The sequence below is a fragment of the Peromyscus californicus genome, unplaced genomic scaffold (assembly GCF_007827085.1).
Source record: "Peromyscus californicus insignis strain IS unplaced genomic scaffold, ASM782708v3 Scaffold_10__1_contigs__length_136768540, whole genome shotgun sequence".
Lineage (NCBI taxonomy): Eukaryota > Metazoa > Chordata > Mammalia > Rodentia > Cricetidae > Peromyscus > Peromyscus californicus.
The window spans coordinates 99,921,499-99,939,834 of record NW_026294391.1 but is presented as its reverse complement, the minus strand read 5'-3'; the positions used below and the strand labels follow the sequence as shown (position 1 = coordinate 99,939,834).

General features: G+C 41.5%; 1 protein-coding gene across 3 annotated transcripts in view; it reads right to left on the bottom strand.

Annotated features, from left to right (window-relative positions):
* Window positions 1-18,336, bottom strand: part of Dock11 (dedicator of cytokinesis 11) — a 187,185-nt gene that overhangs the window by 87,300 nt on the left and 81,549 nt on the right. For all 3 annotated transcript variants that reach the window (XM_052738112.1, XM_052738113.1, XM_052738114.1), the window contains exons 13-20: window positions 14,620-14,742; window positions 13,269-13,351; window positions 10,470-10,592; window positions 10,211-10,287; window positions 8,305-8,489; window positions 8,147-8,212; window positions 6,253-6,345; window positions 3,218-3,341 (exon numbers count right to left, since the gene is read on the bottom strand). In XM_052738112.1, coding sequence (XP_052594072.1) covers window positions 3,218-3,341; window positions 6,253-6,345; window positions 8,147-8,212; window positions 8,305-8,489; window positions 10,211-10,287; window positions 10,470-10,592; window positions 13,269-13,351; window positions 14,620-14,742 — 874 coding nt within the window. The remainder of the gene's footprint in view (window positions 1-3,217; window positions 3,342-6,252; window positions 6,346-8,146; window positions 8,213-8,304; window positions 8,490-10,210; window positions 10,288-10,469; window positions 10,593-13,268; window positions 13,352-14,619; window positions 14,743-18,336) is intronic.

Sequence of the window (18,336 nt, the reverse complement as noted above, 5' to 3'; positions counted from 1 at the left end):
AAACTCATAGGCAGCACTTGGAAGCTGTAAAGATATACTATCAAGCATGCCATCTGGCTCAAAGGTAGGAAGCCACTTAAAGGGTGGGCAGTTAGAATGGATGAGTGGCATGAAGAATCACCACCTCATGCTTCGCTGAACATCTTGCCCATTTCTGTCTAGAATTTGGATGAGGAAACTGCAATTTATCACTCTGGAGGAAAGTACCTGCATAGATTCTCATAGTTCTGTTCTCATCCCATTTCTCCAGGCTACTGCTCTAAACTAAGTGCAGATTCAATGAGGATCCCTAATATTCAGTCCTGCTGCCTGATGGTATCCCTCAAACTCCCCCTCAGACTCTCCCAAACACATTAGTCCTAAACCTGCCACATACTGGTATATCTTCTTTTGGAAGTTCAGACATTTGCCAGGTACAATAAATACACAGTCATCCCTTGGAATCTGCAGGAGGCTGACCGGTCAAAGATCATCCAAGCAATAGTAAAATCTGTGCATGCTTGATTCAACTACACATATCCTCCTGTATATTTCAAAGCATTCCTTGATTACATACACTATCTACTGGAATGTAAATGCTATGTAAATAATTGTTTTACTCCACTAATTAGGGGACAAAAACAAGGGGGGAAGCCTGTATGCATTTAGTACAGATGCATTTTTTTTTGGGAATTTTTGAGAAAAGGTCTCTCTCTACATAGTCCTGGCTATCCTGGAACTAGTTATGTAGACTAAGCCGGCCCCAAACTCACAGAGATCCACTTGCCTCTACCTTCCAAGTGCTGGCATTAAAGGCGTGCGCCACCACAGCCTGGCTTTCAGATGCAATTTTTAAGACTAACATTTACAGGGACTGGGAGACAGCTCAGTAGGTAAAATGCTGGCCATACAAACATGAAGACATGAGTTCAATCCTTAGAGCCCACATTTAAAAAGTCAAGTGTGGCCATGTACAATTCCCAGCCTGTGGTGCTGATGGAGGCAGGTGCATCCAGTCGGCCTAGAAGACTGGGTGGCAGGCACCTAAGGGATGGCAGTGGAGATTGTCTTCTGGCCTGGTCATGCATTTATGTATTCATATGCACAATAAACATATACACACATAGAAAATAATATTTTAACCCATGGATGGTTGGATATATTCATAAGGAACCAACAGAGTTTCTTTCTGGGAGTATTTAAACTTTAAACTTTTTCTTTTTCTTTTTTTTATTAAAGACAGGATCATACTCTATAGCATAGACTAGCATTAAGCTTATGGCAATCCTCCTGCCTCAGCCTTCTGAGTGTTGCAATTACAGATATGAGCCTCCACACTTGACTTTCCTTTTCTATTAATTCTTTATTCTTCTTCCTGATATGGTCATAGTGTATCCTCTTTCTTTTTATGACCTTTTAAACAGGTCCCCAACTGGTGTCCTTCTGTTCTTCCTTGATTCTTCCTGCTCTAACTTACACTGCCCTTCACTTTGCTTCCTGGCCCATTTTCCTCCAAAACAGCGCGTACTGGTGTCAGTAGCCCTTCAAAAACTCCACCCCTGTCACAAAAGAAAGTCCAATTCACAGCCTGGCATTCAAGGCTTTCCAGAATGCTCTTCAATCGGACATCTTGTGGTTCCACACTCAGCATCCTGGGCTCTTACGTTTGTCAAGTACTTACACTTTTCTGTCCACATCCCTTATTACTCTGACTCTGTAAACGCTGTTCCTTCATCCCAGAATGCCCCAGCTTCCAGCCACCAGAGCATTGCCAAGCTCAATCCTATCCTTTAAGACTTCATTCAAATACCATCTCCTGAAAGCCTTCCCAGAGTCATAGCCACTTGTCCTGTCAGCAGCTGAGTAACTCACTCGTCTGTGTTCAGGTATCACAACTTTCTCAGTGCTCACTATTATCTATCTTCTATTAGACTGAATGTCTGCATAGAACCCATGTAGCTAACTAGATCATATGCTCAGTGAAGATGAGCTCTGACCTGGTTGGTTTTTCTGTCAACGTGACATAAGATAGAGACTTTTGGGAATAAGGACCCTCGATTGTTAAAATACCTCCATAAGACTGACCTATAGCCAAGTCTATCAGGCCTTTTCTTGATTAATGATTGACAGAGGGAGAGAGTCCAGCTCATTGTGGGCAGTCCCATCCCTGGGCATGTGGTCCTGGGTTCTATAAGAAAGCAGGCTGAGCAATCCATAAGGAGCATGCCAGTAAGCAGCACCCCTGTGTGGTCTTTGTTTTAGTTCTTGCCTCCAGGTTTCTTCTCTGAGTTATTGTCCTGACTTCCCTTCATAATGGACTACAAGTTGCAAACTGAAATCAACCCTTTCCTCCTCGAGTTGCTTTGTGATCATAGTGTTTTATCACATCAATAGAAACCCTAAGGCAAGCTCTAGATTAGATTTTTTTACTACATTCTCTACAGTATCTACTAATATAGTTCACAGAAAAAATATGCAGAAATAGTTGCTGAATGAATGCATCCCAAGGCATGCTGACATTCATGAAGTGTAAGCGACACAGGCTATGCTCACAGTCTTGGATGTTCTTCTAAAGCTGTCTTCCGCTAGTTATTTAAAGCCTTCGTGACACAGGACCAGAACGGGTGCCTCAGTGCTGAGGCTTATTCAACTTCATTAAATCTGTTCTCATTAGCAACAGGCAGTCCCCAATCTCCCTCCAGCTCACAGATGTCCCTGGCTCTGGGCTTACTTTTCTCTTCCACAATAAGCATAACTGGAAAATTCTAGTTGCTGGGCAATTCTACATAAAAGACATAACAACACTGTATCATAATATGTGTTTTTCCCTGAGAGCAGCATTATCACTTTATGTTGCTTAAAGTAGTTTGGCTGCGCTGACAAGCATTTGGACAAAGATATTTGACACACATGATAATAAAATCAACATATAATTACTCTTGTGCCAATGAATTTTTTCAGATGAAGCTTGTAATGCTGCCCAGGTTGGTCTTGAACTCCTGGGCTCCAGTAATCCTCTACACTTCGCCTCTTCAGTAGTTGAGACTACAAGTATACACCAATGTGCTGGGCTTAGCAATGACTTTGTAACTCAGAAATGTACATTTTGGTCAAAGAGTGAAGTAGTTGACAGCTTGATGACAAGATTTTAATCTTACAGAAAGAGTACATGACCCTGGCTTTGAACCCAACACCACAGTAAACAAACCAACATATAATTAAACAGCGTCACACAGACCTGGAGTTTCCACTGTGTCCTGCTTTTTAGTTGTTCCTTTCGTGTTGATTTCACAGCTTACATGATAAAAAGTAAAGAGCAAATGATGTTTTGGATGCAGGTGAATGGGAAGCTCAATTTTGATCTGAAATGATAGCAAAATATACATATGACAGTTTGTTTTGCTTTGTTTTAGTTCTCAGGTTGGACTATCAGCCGTGTAGGTCAGTTTCACCATGTCGTCCCAAAATACTCCCTCCCCGAAGGACAAGCCAAGTGGCCAAATAGCAGCTATCATTTCAATATACTTCAAATATTTTTCTGGTCGGTTTCAGTTTGACAGCAGTATTTTCCTGAGTTGTGGGGATTTAATACTTTTGTTGACTTAATACTTTATTTCTGTAGAGTTCAATGGAGTCTCCCAGCTTCAACTTTGCAGCAGGATTTTCTAAAACACTAGATTAAAAATCACATCCTTATACCCAGGTATGCTGTAACCCAGTGCAATCCATTTAAAACAAGCACTGAAAAAAAAAACCTTATGAACAATGTGCAAATACCATGGCATTAGGGTACAAATGCCACAAATCAATGCTGACAAAAAATTTCTCTAGAAAAAAATACTTTTTTTTTTTTTGGTTTTTTGAGATGGGTTTCTCTGTGTAACAGCCATGGCTGTCCTGGAACTTGTTGTGTAGATCAGGCTGGCCTTGAACTCACAGAGATATGCCTGCCTCTGCCTCATGAGTGCTGGAATTCAAGTCATGTGCCACTACTGCCTGGCTAGTAACTTTATTCTTGAGCAAACAAAAAGAAGTCACATATGACTTAAAAATTTAGGTTCAAAAGATGCTTATAAGAAATGATTTCAAGTGACTTTCTAATTAAAAACCAATTTCACGCTTATACCTCCTATTAGCAGATAAGAGACAAATTAAAAATTTAAATGATTTGATGCATATGCCCTAGCTTAGGCACCATACATACCCTACATATACACATGACAATAACTGTTTTCTGTTTTTCCTAGTCAATATATAGTGAATGAATCAAAAAGTCTATTATTTTAGAGAGTCTAAAATCATATCTGATTTATTATGCAATCTAGTTCTTTGCACTGGTTATAGAGCTACATGTAAGAAACAGTTGATAGACATTTGGTCCAATTATAGTCCATATAAGGCATGGCTTGGAGTATTATCACCAAGGTCTGTTATAGATATACTTCATTACAGAACATGCCTGTTCACAGCATCCAGACCATCTGGGCATCTAATGCTCTACTGCACATAAACATGGACATACTCTCCCCCTGGGTAGCAAAAATGTAAGGCACTACTAATTCCTTCCCCACCCCCAAAGAAACCAGGGTAAGTACACTGAGAAAAGAGTGAGTGAAGCCCAAAGCTGGGGCAAGATGCTCCGTAGAGGAGCAGGTGGATAGGGAGAAATCCTGACAGCAGAAGGGATGGTTTCGGACCAAGCCAAGAATGGAGACTTTAGGGCCCAGGCAGACAGAGCAGAGAATCTGGCCCAGGATGCCCACTCAGGCCACATGCAAACACTAGGAATCAAAAGCAGTCTGCAGATTTGGATAAGCAAATATACAGAGGCCAGAAGAGGCTGCGACAGAGGCACACTGGGCAATTCAAAGAGATATAAAGAGAGAAACAGTCAGAAAGAAAGAGCCAGAGAGACTAGACAGGAACACCACAGCACTCCCCTTCACAGCCATTCCCTTCACAGTGAGGTGGGCAGGGAAGCCAGTGGGACTGTGGCGCCCAGCTGTGCAGCGTTGTCCCTCCGGTGTTCACTTACAGGCAAGCTGTCCCCTCCCACTTAATACCATAAGGAAAGAGCTAGACATGCCCTCAGAAAAGCTATTCTGGATTTAGTTAATTTTACTTTATGTATTTATTTAACTTTGTTTTTAAATTAGCACTTGAAGTTTTGTTTCATTATGGCATTTCCAAAGACAGTTTTTCTACAGTAGAGTTCCATCTGCTGCCACCATGGCCCTGCTGCCCCCTACCCTTCCACCTCGACCCCTTATCCCCTCAGCCTCATTTCCACTTCATTTACAGGTATTCTCTAGTGTACCCCTCTTCCCTTTTCCTCAACACCTTTTCTCTATCCTGGTGGTCTCATTTCTAGTTTCATAACCTACACCCACATTTATATAGTTATTAATTAGTTCATTTCTGGCCCTGGGGTTTGAACCCAGGGCCTTGTACATACTAGGCAAGTTCTCTACCTGAGAACTACATCTCCAGATCTCTTTTCACTAACTTTTTTAGGTATACTTTCATGTAGCCCAGGCCAGCCTCCAACTTGTTATGTCACTGAGAATGACCTTGAACTTTTGATCTTCCTGCTTCAGCCTCTCGAATGCTGGGATTATAGGTGAGTAAGCATGCTTGGTTTATATTTACCTTTTAATGTTTATTTTAAGATACGTTCCCATTAAGTTGCTCAGGGAAGCCCTGAACTTGCAATACTCCAGAATAGCCGGGATTACAGGCCTACAGCACCAGGCCTGGCTCTGGATTTCTTATTTGATTTTTTTTTTGATTTTTTGAGACAGGGTTTCTCTGTGTAGCTTTGGAGCCTGTCCTGGGACTCGCTTTGGAGACCAGGCTGGCCTCGAACTCACAGAGATCCACCTGCCTCTGCCTCCCCAGTGCTGGGATTAAAGGTGTGCGCCACCACCGCCCGGCTGGATTTCTTATTTGAAAGGAAAGGAAATGAAGACCCCCCCAAAGAGAAAGTGGTGAAACAGAGCCAGTCTGATGAAAGTATGGAGGGCCAGAATCCCAGCTCCACTTGGAGATTTATGTCCTAGTTTATCTTAACTCAGAGAAGCCTTTAAAATTGTGAATAAATCTCTCACTGTCATCATAGGACACCACGAAGGCAGGAGCCTCTTCTTTTGATGTGACATTTTCTATTTTCATGGAACAAAACATTCAGGGATTACACGGGCAGATGAATGGCTTGAAAATTTAAAAAAAAGGAACTAGAAAGGGCTGCTGTAAAAACTGGAATTACGTTTTTACCTCATCATAGAACTCTGGATTTTGGTTGTGATGCGAGACCACGGCATAAGCATTTGTGGTAAAAACAGAGCCTGCCGGTTTTCCATAGATGCACTGCAAAAGAAGGAGAGAGAGTCACCACTCCTAACACGGTGCTACAGTCCCACACACATTCAGAGACAGTGTGTGTGTGTGTGGGGGGGGGGGGGGGGCGCTGCGGCCGAGGCCGCTCAGCTACCATCGGGAGCCTGCAGGCTCAAGCATAATGTAGTCATTCCAGATGCACCCCAGACAGTGCCACAGAAGGGTTGGCAACTTCTGGCCACAGTGAGAGGCCGTGTAGCTCCTCTCTTTTAGAAGAGAGATCCTCTCTATTAAGCTTCTGGCTCTTCACTTGGAGAGCTTAATATGACAGACAGGTGAACCTTAGCCAGCAAGATTGTTTGGATGCTCCTTATTCAGTGGCAAAAAGGTGTTTTTAAAAATCACCAACCTAAACATTAAAAAATCAAATGTCTATTAAGCTCCAGACAAACTTACTGTTCTCTTACATTTTAAAATCTTTTTCTTTTTGAGGCAAAGTTTTACTATATGTAGCCCTGGCTGGTCTGGAACTCTCTGCATGCCTCCCCATCTCTGCCTCTCAAGGGCTGGAATTAAAGGTGTGCCCAGCTTCTTTTTACATTTTTTAATGTGACATTTTATGAGACACAATTTTTTTCAAAATCACTCAATTTCTGGTATTAGATGGTAAGGCTTTCTATGGTTCCTTGGGATGTTCCCATTCCAGGACTACTCTGATTTTCTTCCTCCCACTGACTCAGTAAGCTTAAGGATGAATACAGAGCCTCTAGGCCAGCTAAGAAATGAAATTGTGACTCCATGAGTCCACAGCCAATTCTCCCGAAATACAGTTATCAAGGCATGTTCCAAGAACTGCTGAGACGTGACCAGAGGGCTTCTAAAGTATATCAAAGGATGCTGCAGGCAGGTTGTCCTTATTTCTAGTGAAGAGACAAGCAGAGGGAGAAAAAAAATCCACTGCATCTTTAATTTAATTTAATGTTCTCTTTGAGAAAGGGGCTCCTTTCAAACATAGGGTCAATAGGATACTCACCAATTTACTCGGGAGTGCATAGGTAGTTTTCTCTAGTGGGTTTGAGTATAACTACTCAGCCATTTGGCTGACTTAGACTCAAGCTAGAAGCGAGGAACCAGACACACACTTGGTGATGGCTACCTGGTTTGGGGTTTTTGTCTCAGGCTTCTGACCACTAGGTTTGAAAAGAAAATGTGATGCTGGGGATCCATGGCTGCACTGGATGCTACGGAGATCACAGAACTAAGTTTGGAGGTACTGTTTGGTCAGCCCTGGGGCAGAAGTCCTACCTCAGATCAAAGCCATCCTGCTGTGCTTCTGTCAGCTCAAAAAGCCTCTTCAGGTTTCAAAGAGAAAGGAGTTTAAGGTGTCCTGATGGTAACATTATAAGGTCCCCTGAAGGGAACATTATAAACTATCAAGTCATAAAGGAGTGACCTTGTGATTAGGCCCCAGTGAAGCAAATGCCAAAACGGAGTAAGTCAACCTTATCCACGCTCCCTTTTGCGATGGAACCCAGGGCCTTGTGCATGCTAAGCAAGTACTCTACTACAGAGCAATACCACCATATAAATAAACATCCCCAGCCCAAACTGACCCCTCTTCCCAGTTGCAGATCCTCCCCAATTTGTAATATATGATTATTGAAACCAATTCTTTACTTCACATGTAAAATGTCTACTTCACAGTAGAAAATGAAATATCACCTTTGTCACTCTAGCACATTAAACTTATAGCATGACACCATCAAGTACTAAAATTTTCATCTCTACAATCTGTTCCCAAAATACACACTGATCGACACCAGAAACAAACCTTTAGCGCAGAGGCGTCACTCTCATCCGAATCCCGGAATTCTACACAGACGGCAATGTTCCTAGCCTAAAATCATGAATCAGCCAAAGTGAGTCACACGGTGAGTAGAGTAGACGGCAAATAACATTGCAGACGCCAAGAATGTATAGTTTCCTTACCTTGGCAAATGATTTCTGGCTGTCATATTTTAATTGCAAGGGATAGACATACAGATGGTTTTTGTAAATAGTGAATGGATAACAATATTTTGTCATTTCTGGAACAAACTCTTCAACCTCCACAGTGATATTTTGACAAGTCTTCTCAAAAGGCTTCAGGGGCACATATGAAGAGGTAATACAATCTATGGTAGGAAAAAATAAGCAAGCATAGGACAGGCAATTTAACAGTCATTAACACATGCCTGCATTTGTAAAAATATACACAGATTGTGTTTGCAAAGAATGACTTCAAAACAGAGTTCTTAGTTGGTGACAAAAAGTCAAACAACTCTATGAAGCCGAAAAGGACACAACAGTGATCTTCATGGGACCTGTGACACCAGACATGGGGTGTTATTTCACTCTCAACATCGAATGCCTTGCCAAATATAACACATCATAATTTTGACAAATTTAAACTCTGCAAAGAAACTCACTGCATTTTCCCTCCCGTGGCTGCAATTTCAGCTTTCGCTGCAAGTTTTTATTGGTATCAGGGAAAGGAATAAGAGTAAATTTATGCTTCCAATTAGCTCATGGAGAGTCACTTTTAAAACGTTAACTTGGTGCAGGTGCAAATTTTCACTAAAGAAATAATGGATGCCTTCTGAAATTACAGACCTTATGGTGTGTTACCAATAATAAAATAAAACCCACCAAGTCTCTGGCAGTTTAACCATATGGTCTGTGAAGCTGCCACTGTAGTAATGGTTACGAGCAATCTGTAGGGCTGTGAGACTGTCCTTACTGTAGACCTAGAACCATGTGGATGGACAAAAAAGACCCAGGCTAAAGTGAGCATTTTGGTTGCCTTTTTTCTGATTACTAAGGCAATACATACTAATAATAGAACTTCTAGAGCACAGAACAGAGGTTACAATAGCGATCCATCATGCCACTACCCACAGATAAGTAGCATGGGCATTTGAGTGTGGCATCTTCTACTCTTCTTTCTCTGCACATTTTATATAGCAAAATGAAAATCCTACAGTATGTATCCAACTCAATCTCAATTATTTACATTTTATCCGAAATCTCACTGAACAAATTCTGAGCACCAAATTCTCTGGTACTTGTGTGCCATATGTCCTTGAAGCATACTGACAATCTTGATTCTATTAATTTCCAAGTCCCCTCTAATGCAAAGAATGTTGCAATGACCATCTATATGCATATTCATAAACTCCTGCCTAGATTTCAATTATTTTATTAAAGATTTATTTCATTATTTATTTGTGTAGGTACCCACGGAGGCCAAGTTGTCAGATTTCCTGAAGCTGGAGTTCCAGGTGGCTGTGAGCCGCCGCCAGATGTGGGTGCTGGGACCTGAAGCTGGGTCCTCTAGAAGAGTAGCAAGTGCTCTTAACTACTGGGCCATCGCTCCATTCCCCTCAACTATTTTTTATGAAAAAACAATCTATTTCACTCTTACATGTTTTGAAATACACATTGACTATTGCTCCATGTGTACGATCTTTTAGTGACTTCTCAATGTACTTAAAATAAAATGTAAATCTAAGGTGTTACTATAGTCTATACAATTCTCTACTTCCACTTCCTGCTCCATTGTTCCCACCACATCCTACCACAGAGCCACACCAGCTTCCTCCCTATTCATACAAAATAAATTTGTTTTGTATGGTTGGAAACAAAGACCTTGTTTCCATCTCAAGGTCTTTACAATATATAGGATGACCTCAGTTTGCAATGTATGACCCCAAACTTCCTTTGCTAGCTACCTCCTTCCCTTGTTGGTTAGGGCAGCTGTAGGAATTTAAGACACTGTGCAAACCTGCAGTAACCTACTGATAAGTACTCAAGCTCCAATTACAAACGTCAATGTTTATTTGCAAGACATTCTTACTTGGCAAATCTACAGGAACACATTCCACTGTGATGTTCAGCTGTCCAGGGATAATCTGCAATTTTGTCTTTTCTGGCCTAGGTATAAAGCAAGAATATTTTAGGGCTAAAAATGATGATTATTGAATGATTAGTTACCTGAAATCCAACTCAAATTTTTAAGCATTCAGTTTTGTCCATGTATAACTCACATTCACTACTTTAAGAAATTGATAATTCATCCATCCTATTCATTGAGTACAATAATATCACATACTTACTTTTTGTATTCGGATAGCAACTTGAGAATGTCTTCATTTGACAGCTTGCTACTATCTTGTTTATACAAAGGGGAAAATCTCCCGTCCAGATCCAGAGAGCCCTGAATGTCTTTGAAAATGGGTCTAGAACAGCAGTAGAAAAGCTTTTTAAACAAAGTTGGAAGTGCCAATAAATTCAACTAGTACTGATGAGAATGCAAAACTGTCAAAGTGCTATGGCAATGCACACACCACTTACTCTACAACAATGCCATTCTATTTCCAAACATGGTTCCGCATGCTACCTGGATGCTCACAGCAGATATATTTGCTATAACTCCAAATTGGTAATAAATCAGAAATTGACCAACTAGTAAAGGAATGAACAAACTGGCATATTACACAGTGGAATGCCACACAAAATACCCAAAATGAATTACCACACAACATGGATAAATCTAAAAAATACACTGAGCATAAGTAACCAACCCCAAGAATACATGCTGCAGGATTCCACTTCTATGGTGAGTTCAGGACAGATAAAATTTCATCTACCGTGACAGTCAGATGGGGGTTGCCTGGGTGGGTAAGGGTGCAATAGGTGACTGGACAGGTCCAGGAGGAACATTTCTGGGGAGAAATATTCCTTATATACCTTATCAGTCATGGTTAAAGTGGTTGTTACATTTGTGAACACTTACTAAGGTCGATTCTTGAAATGTATGTATATTATCAAAAGTGATGTGTTTTATCATCACAAACTGATAAAAAAAATTGCATTGAATCTTAAAGATAATTTAATATAAAGCTTATTATATAAGTATAGTTATATTATTTTGAGGCCCTACCCTCCTACTTTTTTTTTTTTGGAGACAGGGTCTCACTATGTAGCCTGAGTGGTCTGGAATTTACTATGTAAGACCAGGCTGGCCTCAAACTCAGAGATCTGCCTGCTTCCCTCTACCTCGTGAGTGCTGGGATTAAAGATGCATGCATCACCACACCCGGCCTCTTCTACCATTTTAAGCAGCTATTTTACTACTAAAATGGGAAGTAATATATAAGCAGCTAATGCACTGGAAGTAGCAATAGCCAGAAACCCAATTCTCCATAGCAGAGCCCATTGCTCCTACTTTAAATATTTATATCTACTAACAGGGGCTTATCATACACTTTTTAAATGCCAAACTTTTAAAAGACAAACATTTAGAGTAAATTCTTGCTACTGCTGCTGATAAAAACAGTCCAGGAAGGAGAAAATAGCATACTTTCTCAGAAGAACTGGGGATCAGAGTTTCTCTCTGAAGCTTTCAGAATTAGTTTTCTCAACTGATCAAACGGCATCAGGAAGTTCCTGTAACTGTCTGGGAGCAGGAGAATGCCACAGTGGCCTAGAGTTAGTGCTAAGGCCGGGTAGCCCATAGCCTGATCGCTACTCTGCCGCATGCTGTAAGACTTAGGCATGGGTTTCATTTTCTTTTCCTATCTTTCTGTGTCTCCATTCCCTTATGCCAAAGATGGGGCAATGGGACCTGTCTCTTAAAAAAATAAACATTAGGCCAGGCATGGCAGTGCATGCCCATAATCCCCAGCATTTTGAAGCCAGAGGCATGAAGACTGCTCCAAGTTCAAGCCCAGCCTGGTCAACATAATAGTGAGCTCTAGGTTAAGCAGAGATATGGCAAAACTGTACTTCAAAAAATAAATCAATAAGCAAAATATGTAGTAAGAACTTATATCAGTATGTTCTGAACAGAGTTAACACTTAATGAGTACTATTAATAATAAACAGTAGTAGCAGCAGCAATGGACTTTGAAGGTAGAAGCATTACAAGTAATTGTATATCTATATTTCTAAGCCATACTTTACCTTCTGGAATGTCAACCTTCATTAGTTTTTGCCACTCACCTATCCTTGGCAATCATTTGTTTTAACCAGTAAGTAAAACAAGGAAAATAGTGCCTTCTCATCTGTTAGTACATGAAACATTTTGAGATCCTTACCCCAAATAAAATGGTTATAAATAGTGACAGAATTATTGATTCACTTCAAATCTCCTACCTTGTGCTATTCCCCAGCACACAGTGAACATAATTGATTGAATTATTCAGAACATGGTGCCCTTTCCCAAGAACTCCCAGTCAGTTGTACAGGCTGTACCACAAACAAGCTGATGAATTTACACTTTGAAGTGGGGATAAGCAAGAAACAGGCTTCAAGTCCTCATCGCCTGCAGATTTGTAAGATTTGGATAAAATACCTTCATAAACTACAATAACATAAGAGTCATAGAAAATGTATGCTTCTAAATGCACAATTCCCAAAGGGTTGGCTGAGTTTGTCACCAGGAAACAAGAAAAATCTATTAATTATAAGCTTGCACTTCATGACTACATTCTTTGTCATCGAATATTTAGTACATATTCCAGAATGATTCTATGATAATTTTTAAAGCCATAAACTCAGCCAACTCTGAAAAACTGGGCATATTGTACATAATTCGTCACACATTTTAGTTCTCTGGGGGAAAATTCTATCACGTTAGCAATGAGCTGTATTAAAATATAAGATTAAGTGGCATCCATCAGACTAACCCAAGCCAAAAAAAAATTCCCTAAAGCAAGACTACACAAGCACAAGAGGGGTTTGGAAGGGGGTCTTGGATGCACAGAAAATTCTAAAGAAAGAAGCTACAGATCCCACGTGTCCCAAGACACAACTGGCCTACCAGAAATAGACCACTGAATTGCTGGTAAGGACACTGGTCCCCAACTTCGGACAACCGAAAATAGAAGGGTCAGAATTTTGTTTACACGAACCTGGTTGCCCAAGCAAAGGGCATTCTGTATTGTCCAAGGCGACTACACACTTGTTTAGCTGTCCTGTGTACCTTCTGGGCTGTCTGTGGTCAGAAAGAAGAAGATGAGTTTAGATTTGTTCAGTCTGCCATGGATTCACCCCCCAAACCTCCCCCCAAGTCATCATTATAAAACACCAAAATCTAGGAAGAAACATCTATAAATAAATAAAATATTAAAATATAACATATCCCTGCTACCCATTTTCCAAGACTAAAGTATCTCTTTTAAAATCCTTTGGGGGGGGGGGCGCAGTGACTGGAGATGAAACCCAGAGCCTTCCACACTACCACTGAGCCAAATCCCTAACCAAAAAGTGAATGCTTTGGGGCATGTTGTTTTCTCCACGGAAGACAGACTAAAGAGATGTAGGACTCCTCTGTACCACCGTCCTCTGCTAGGAACACTTGGAGCAGTATTAACATGTATTTCCTTCCACACTGCTGACAGATCCTCATTAGTCATGGAAGAAGTGTGCTCTAGATACAGTTGACCTTTCTACTGCCAAGATAAGGCACAAGTGACAAAAGTCAATGCAATTAGTCTCGTGCGGGCAGCAGCCGCTGTTTGAACAGGCAGTGAGAGATAACAAAGGCGATAAGCTGTCTGTAAGGCCTAACCAGGCAGCAAAGCACAGGCTGGATGCTTATCCCTAGGGACACAAAAAGCCTAGAGGCTTTTGTGTACCTTGCAAAGACTTTCCCCCACAAATTAGTCATGTCTCCTCAGCATCCGCTACTTAATACATGTTATTTGAATAACAGTAAAATGCAACATACAACAGATTGATGGCTCTGAAATAGACAGTAACCGTAGTGCTATGAGTGAATTGTTCCACAAACACTTCCCTTCCCTGGGTCTCAGATTTCTTATTTCTAGCATGAGAGGACAGGCCTCAAGCAAATGGTGTCTCAACAGTCAGATGCATGATCTAGAGATTTTGATAATGACAAAAATGGCCATTTGAGAACATTCAGAAAAAAAAAAAACAATGAAAAATCCCCACCATGTATATGTGAACACATCATGCAAGGAAGGAATAACACTGAAAAAGTACGAAGAATGAAATGGAGCATGACAAATGGCAGCCCTTCAAAGGCAATACACTGAGGAAGTGCTCACTGTCTAGCCTCATTACATCAGAGACAGGAGTCGACAGAGGTACAGCTTCCCACAGCAGACAACGTGAAAAAAGTCCTCAGAGAAAATAATTTTTCTCCCAAAGTCACAGACAGTGCCATTTGAAATACTGGTAAAATCTATGTTCTCTATTAAGCAGGCAGGCATCTTCACCAATGGTGTTTTACAATACCTTTACTGGATCCGAGTTTTTGATGTAGGGTTCCGCACAGTGAGTTATGTTGCCCTGCAGCACCTTTTCAATTCTCACAACTAGAAAAATTTCAGGATGTGGATTCGTCACTGAAAAGATTCCCTGGGGAAAAATGACTTCTGTTAGATATTTTTATGCAACATACATATGGCTGTTTGGCAACTGATATCTTGTAGTGTGGAGAGTACAGAATGTTGATATTCAACATAGGATCATGTCCAGGATTCTAGGAATAGGTAGAACATTTTTTGTTACTTGGGGGACTTTCTGAGACAGGGTCTAGCTATATACAGCCCAGGCTAGGTTTGAACTCAAAACAATCCTCTTGCCCCTGCCACCTGCATGCTGGAGCACTAGTATCCCAGGCCTGTACCAGCATGTCCAGAGGGTAATGCTGGCCGCTTCCAATGAAGCTTTCCAAATGCATGTAGTTCCTATTTTCTTACTAGCGTCACCTGTGTTCAGTCCCGGAAGTACACGTCCCTCTTTGCTGCCAAGCTCCTCCTGTTCGGCTGTTTTGCAAGTTGAGTTCTTAGACCTAGTGACTACAGTACACATTGTTTGGTTTCACTGATATGTGCTAAAGATAATGTGTGTCTCCCAAGTAGCTCTAACTACTGAGCGGTTCACTCCCAATTCACACTGAATGCGGTGAAGTAGGAAGGAAGATCACACTTCGATGCTCTGCCTAATAGAAAATCTCACCAGCTGGGGCTGAGAAGATGGCCCAGCACTAAAGTGTTTGCCACACAAGCAGGAGCGCCTGAGTTTGACAGTCACATAAAGCCAGGAGTAGGTCTGTAATCCCAGTGCTGGGGAGAAGACAGGTCGATCTCTGGAGCTCACTGGCCAAGCAGTCCAGCTGAATGGAAGAGCTCCCAGCTTCACTGAGAGATGCCGATTCAAAAAAATTAAGTGGAGGGGTAGAAAGTTGGCTCATGCTCTTCTTGCAAGGGCCAAGAGTTCAGTTCCCAGCACCCATGTTGGGAATGGGGCTCATAACTGCCTGTATCTCCAGCTCCAGGAGCCTACATAGACACTCACACCCATTTGCCCATATATGCACACATCAACACACACGCAATTAAAAACAAAAAAATTAAAATCTCTTTAAAAAATAAGGTAGAGAATGATTGAGGAAGACACCATCATTGACCTTTGACCTCCACACCTGCATGCACACATACATACACATACCCTCATGGACATATACAAGCAATACACACACACACACACACACACACACACACACACACACACACCTTAAACCATGTTATGGAAAACTCTGAAGTTTAAGAGCTTTGGTGCTGTCGATATAAAGGGAAGAAGCAGAGGCTCTAGAACTTGCCTGGTTTTTTTTTTTTTTTTTTTTTGGTTTTTCGAGACAGGGTTTCTCTGTGTAGCTTTGCGCCTTTCCTGGAACTCGCTTTGGAGACCAGGCTGGCCTCGAACTCACAGAGATCCGCCTGCCTCTGCCTCCCGAGTGCTGGGATTAAAGGCGTGCGCCACCACCCGCCCGGCTGGTTTCTTTTTTTTATACTGTTTAAAGGCACAAATGTGGACACAGCCAAACTTACATCATTTTCTTTGAATGTGTGTGGAATAACAATGCCATCTTTTGTCTTTCCAAATGAAAAAAAAAAAAAACCTCTAAATACTGTTAGTGATTTTTGTCTCTCAATTGAATAAACAAATGAATCTGAACATAATAATCCATCATTGGGTCTTTACCAAGTTTTATTTTCTTGTTTGGTATATTACCAAGTTTGTTAATACATTGCTTTATAGTCTTCAAAGCATTTCAGACACATCATCTCATTAGTTCCACGTTGGAGCTGCTGAGTTTGACAGAATACAATAGAAAACAGTTGAAGAGGTTAGCAATGTCCCCTCCCCTCCCAAGTCAAAGATCCTGGAGAAAGTCTGGGCGATAGATTCCCAAGCAGCAAGAATGAGCAAACACAGAACAAGCTATGTAAAATATGGATGAGGATGTAGACAGCCTCGGTTCACATTGTGGCACCATTCATCAGTTTAGGCAATTCACATCTCTTCTACACCTCGGGTTTCTAACCCATGAAATGATGGCACTAAGAGTGACAGTGATCTCAAAAACTGCTTGTATGGATTAAATGAAATAACATACATTAGGTGTCTGGTTACCACTAGGGTGGCCCATCAAACGAAATCACGGTCACAGAACTTGGCTTCTGGTATTGCTGGAAACATGCTGCCTGAGCTCTAAGCTGGGTTAACAGACTGTTCAAGCTGCCCTTGCAGAAGGTAGGCTTAGCACTGGACCTTGAGCCTAGTAGATTTTTAATTTTTAAATTATTTTTAAGGGGATAAGAGACAGTTTATTCTGTTATTGTGTCTGCCAAATATGGCCTGGTAACAAAGATTCAGGATACCCAAAATTCCATGTTTCAATGCGGTGACAATGTCGTGAATGTTTCATAGAGACAGAACAAAGGAAGTCATAAAGTAATGCATATTTCAAATTCAGACGTGGAGTCATCAGGAAGGTGGATTCCAGCAAAGTAAGAGAATCTGGGCGATGGCCTCAGATGCTGTCTGATGATAGCATTCTTAGCCTTATGGTTGGTGGAAGCAATGGTCTGTTAATAAATGCCAAAGTTTCACCTGCAACATTCAGGTCTTACATGTCTAGAGTGGTTTCCCATTTGCATTTATTTGCTTTTCTAAATGTTTCCTTTTCATTTTTCTTTCATTCCCATTTTTTCATTTTCTCTCCTTTGCATTTTCTCCTTCCTTTCCCCTCCCCGTTTCCCTTCCTCCTCCTCCTCCTCCTCCTCCTCCTCCTCCTCCTCCTCCTCCTCCTCCTCCTCCTCCTCCTCTTTCTTCTTGTTTGTTTTTGGTTTTTCAAAGCAGGGTTTCTCTGTGTAGCTTTGGCTGTTCTGGATCTCGCTGTGTAGACCAGGCTGGCCTCAAACTCAGATCTACCTGCCTCTGCCTCCTGAGTGCTGGGATTAAAGGTGTGAATCGCTGCCACTACCACCTGATCCACTCCTTCCTTCTTGCCTGACTTCCCTGATCCTATCTCCCTCCCTTCCTTCCATCCACCCATCTTGCTATGTTGGCCAAGCTTGCCTGGAGTTCTCAGGTCCAAGCAATCCCATTACCTCAAGTCTCCCAAGTAGCTGGTGTACACTAGTGCACCCAATTAAGTATAATTCTTGCTAATTAATTTATGCTTTAACTATGCCTGACTATCTGTATGCTTTATCTCATTCCACCTTCATTTTTAAAAAAATCGAAGGCACTAGTTATGTACATATTTAAATGATTCAGAAACAGAAGCTCGGAGACGTTTACACAGTGAGGAGATGGCAAAGAAGAGTGCACGCCCTGGGCTTCCAGTATGTCACGTGATGTGGGTAGGCTAGAATAGTCAAGCCGATCATTAGTATTGCTATCATTTGCTGGGTACCTATTATTCCCCATTCCAGCCATCTTGGCATTTACCCACACTGATGCCAGCAATCAATATTGCACTTTAATATTTGGCAATTGATAAAAGCACATGCTCTCTCTCCTTTATATAAGGTCACCATTATTGGTGCTGCCCATAGCAGGCACATTGCACTGAGAAAACGTGTTGCACTAGGCAAGGTGCCTGTCACAGAGAGCTTTCTGGGGATGGTACATCTTGTCTGATCCCCATAATGGCCCTAG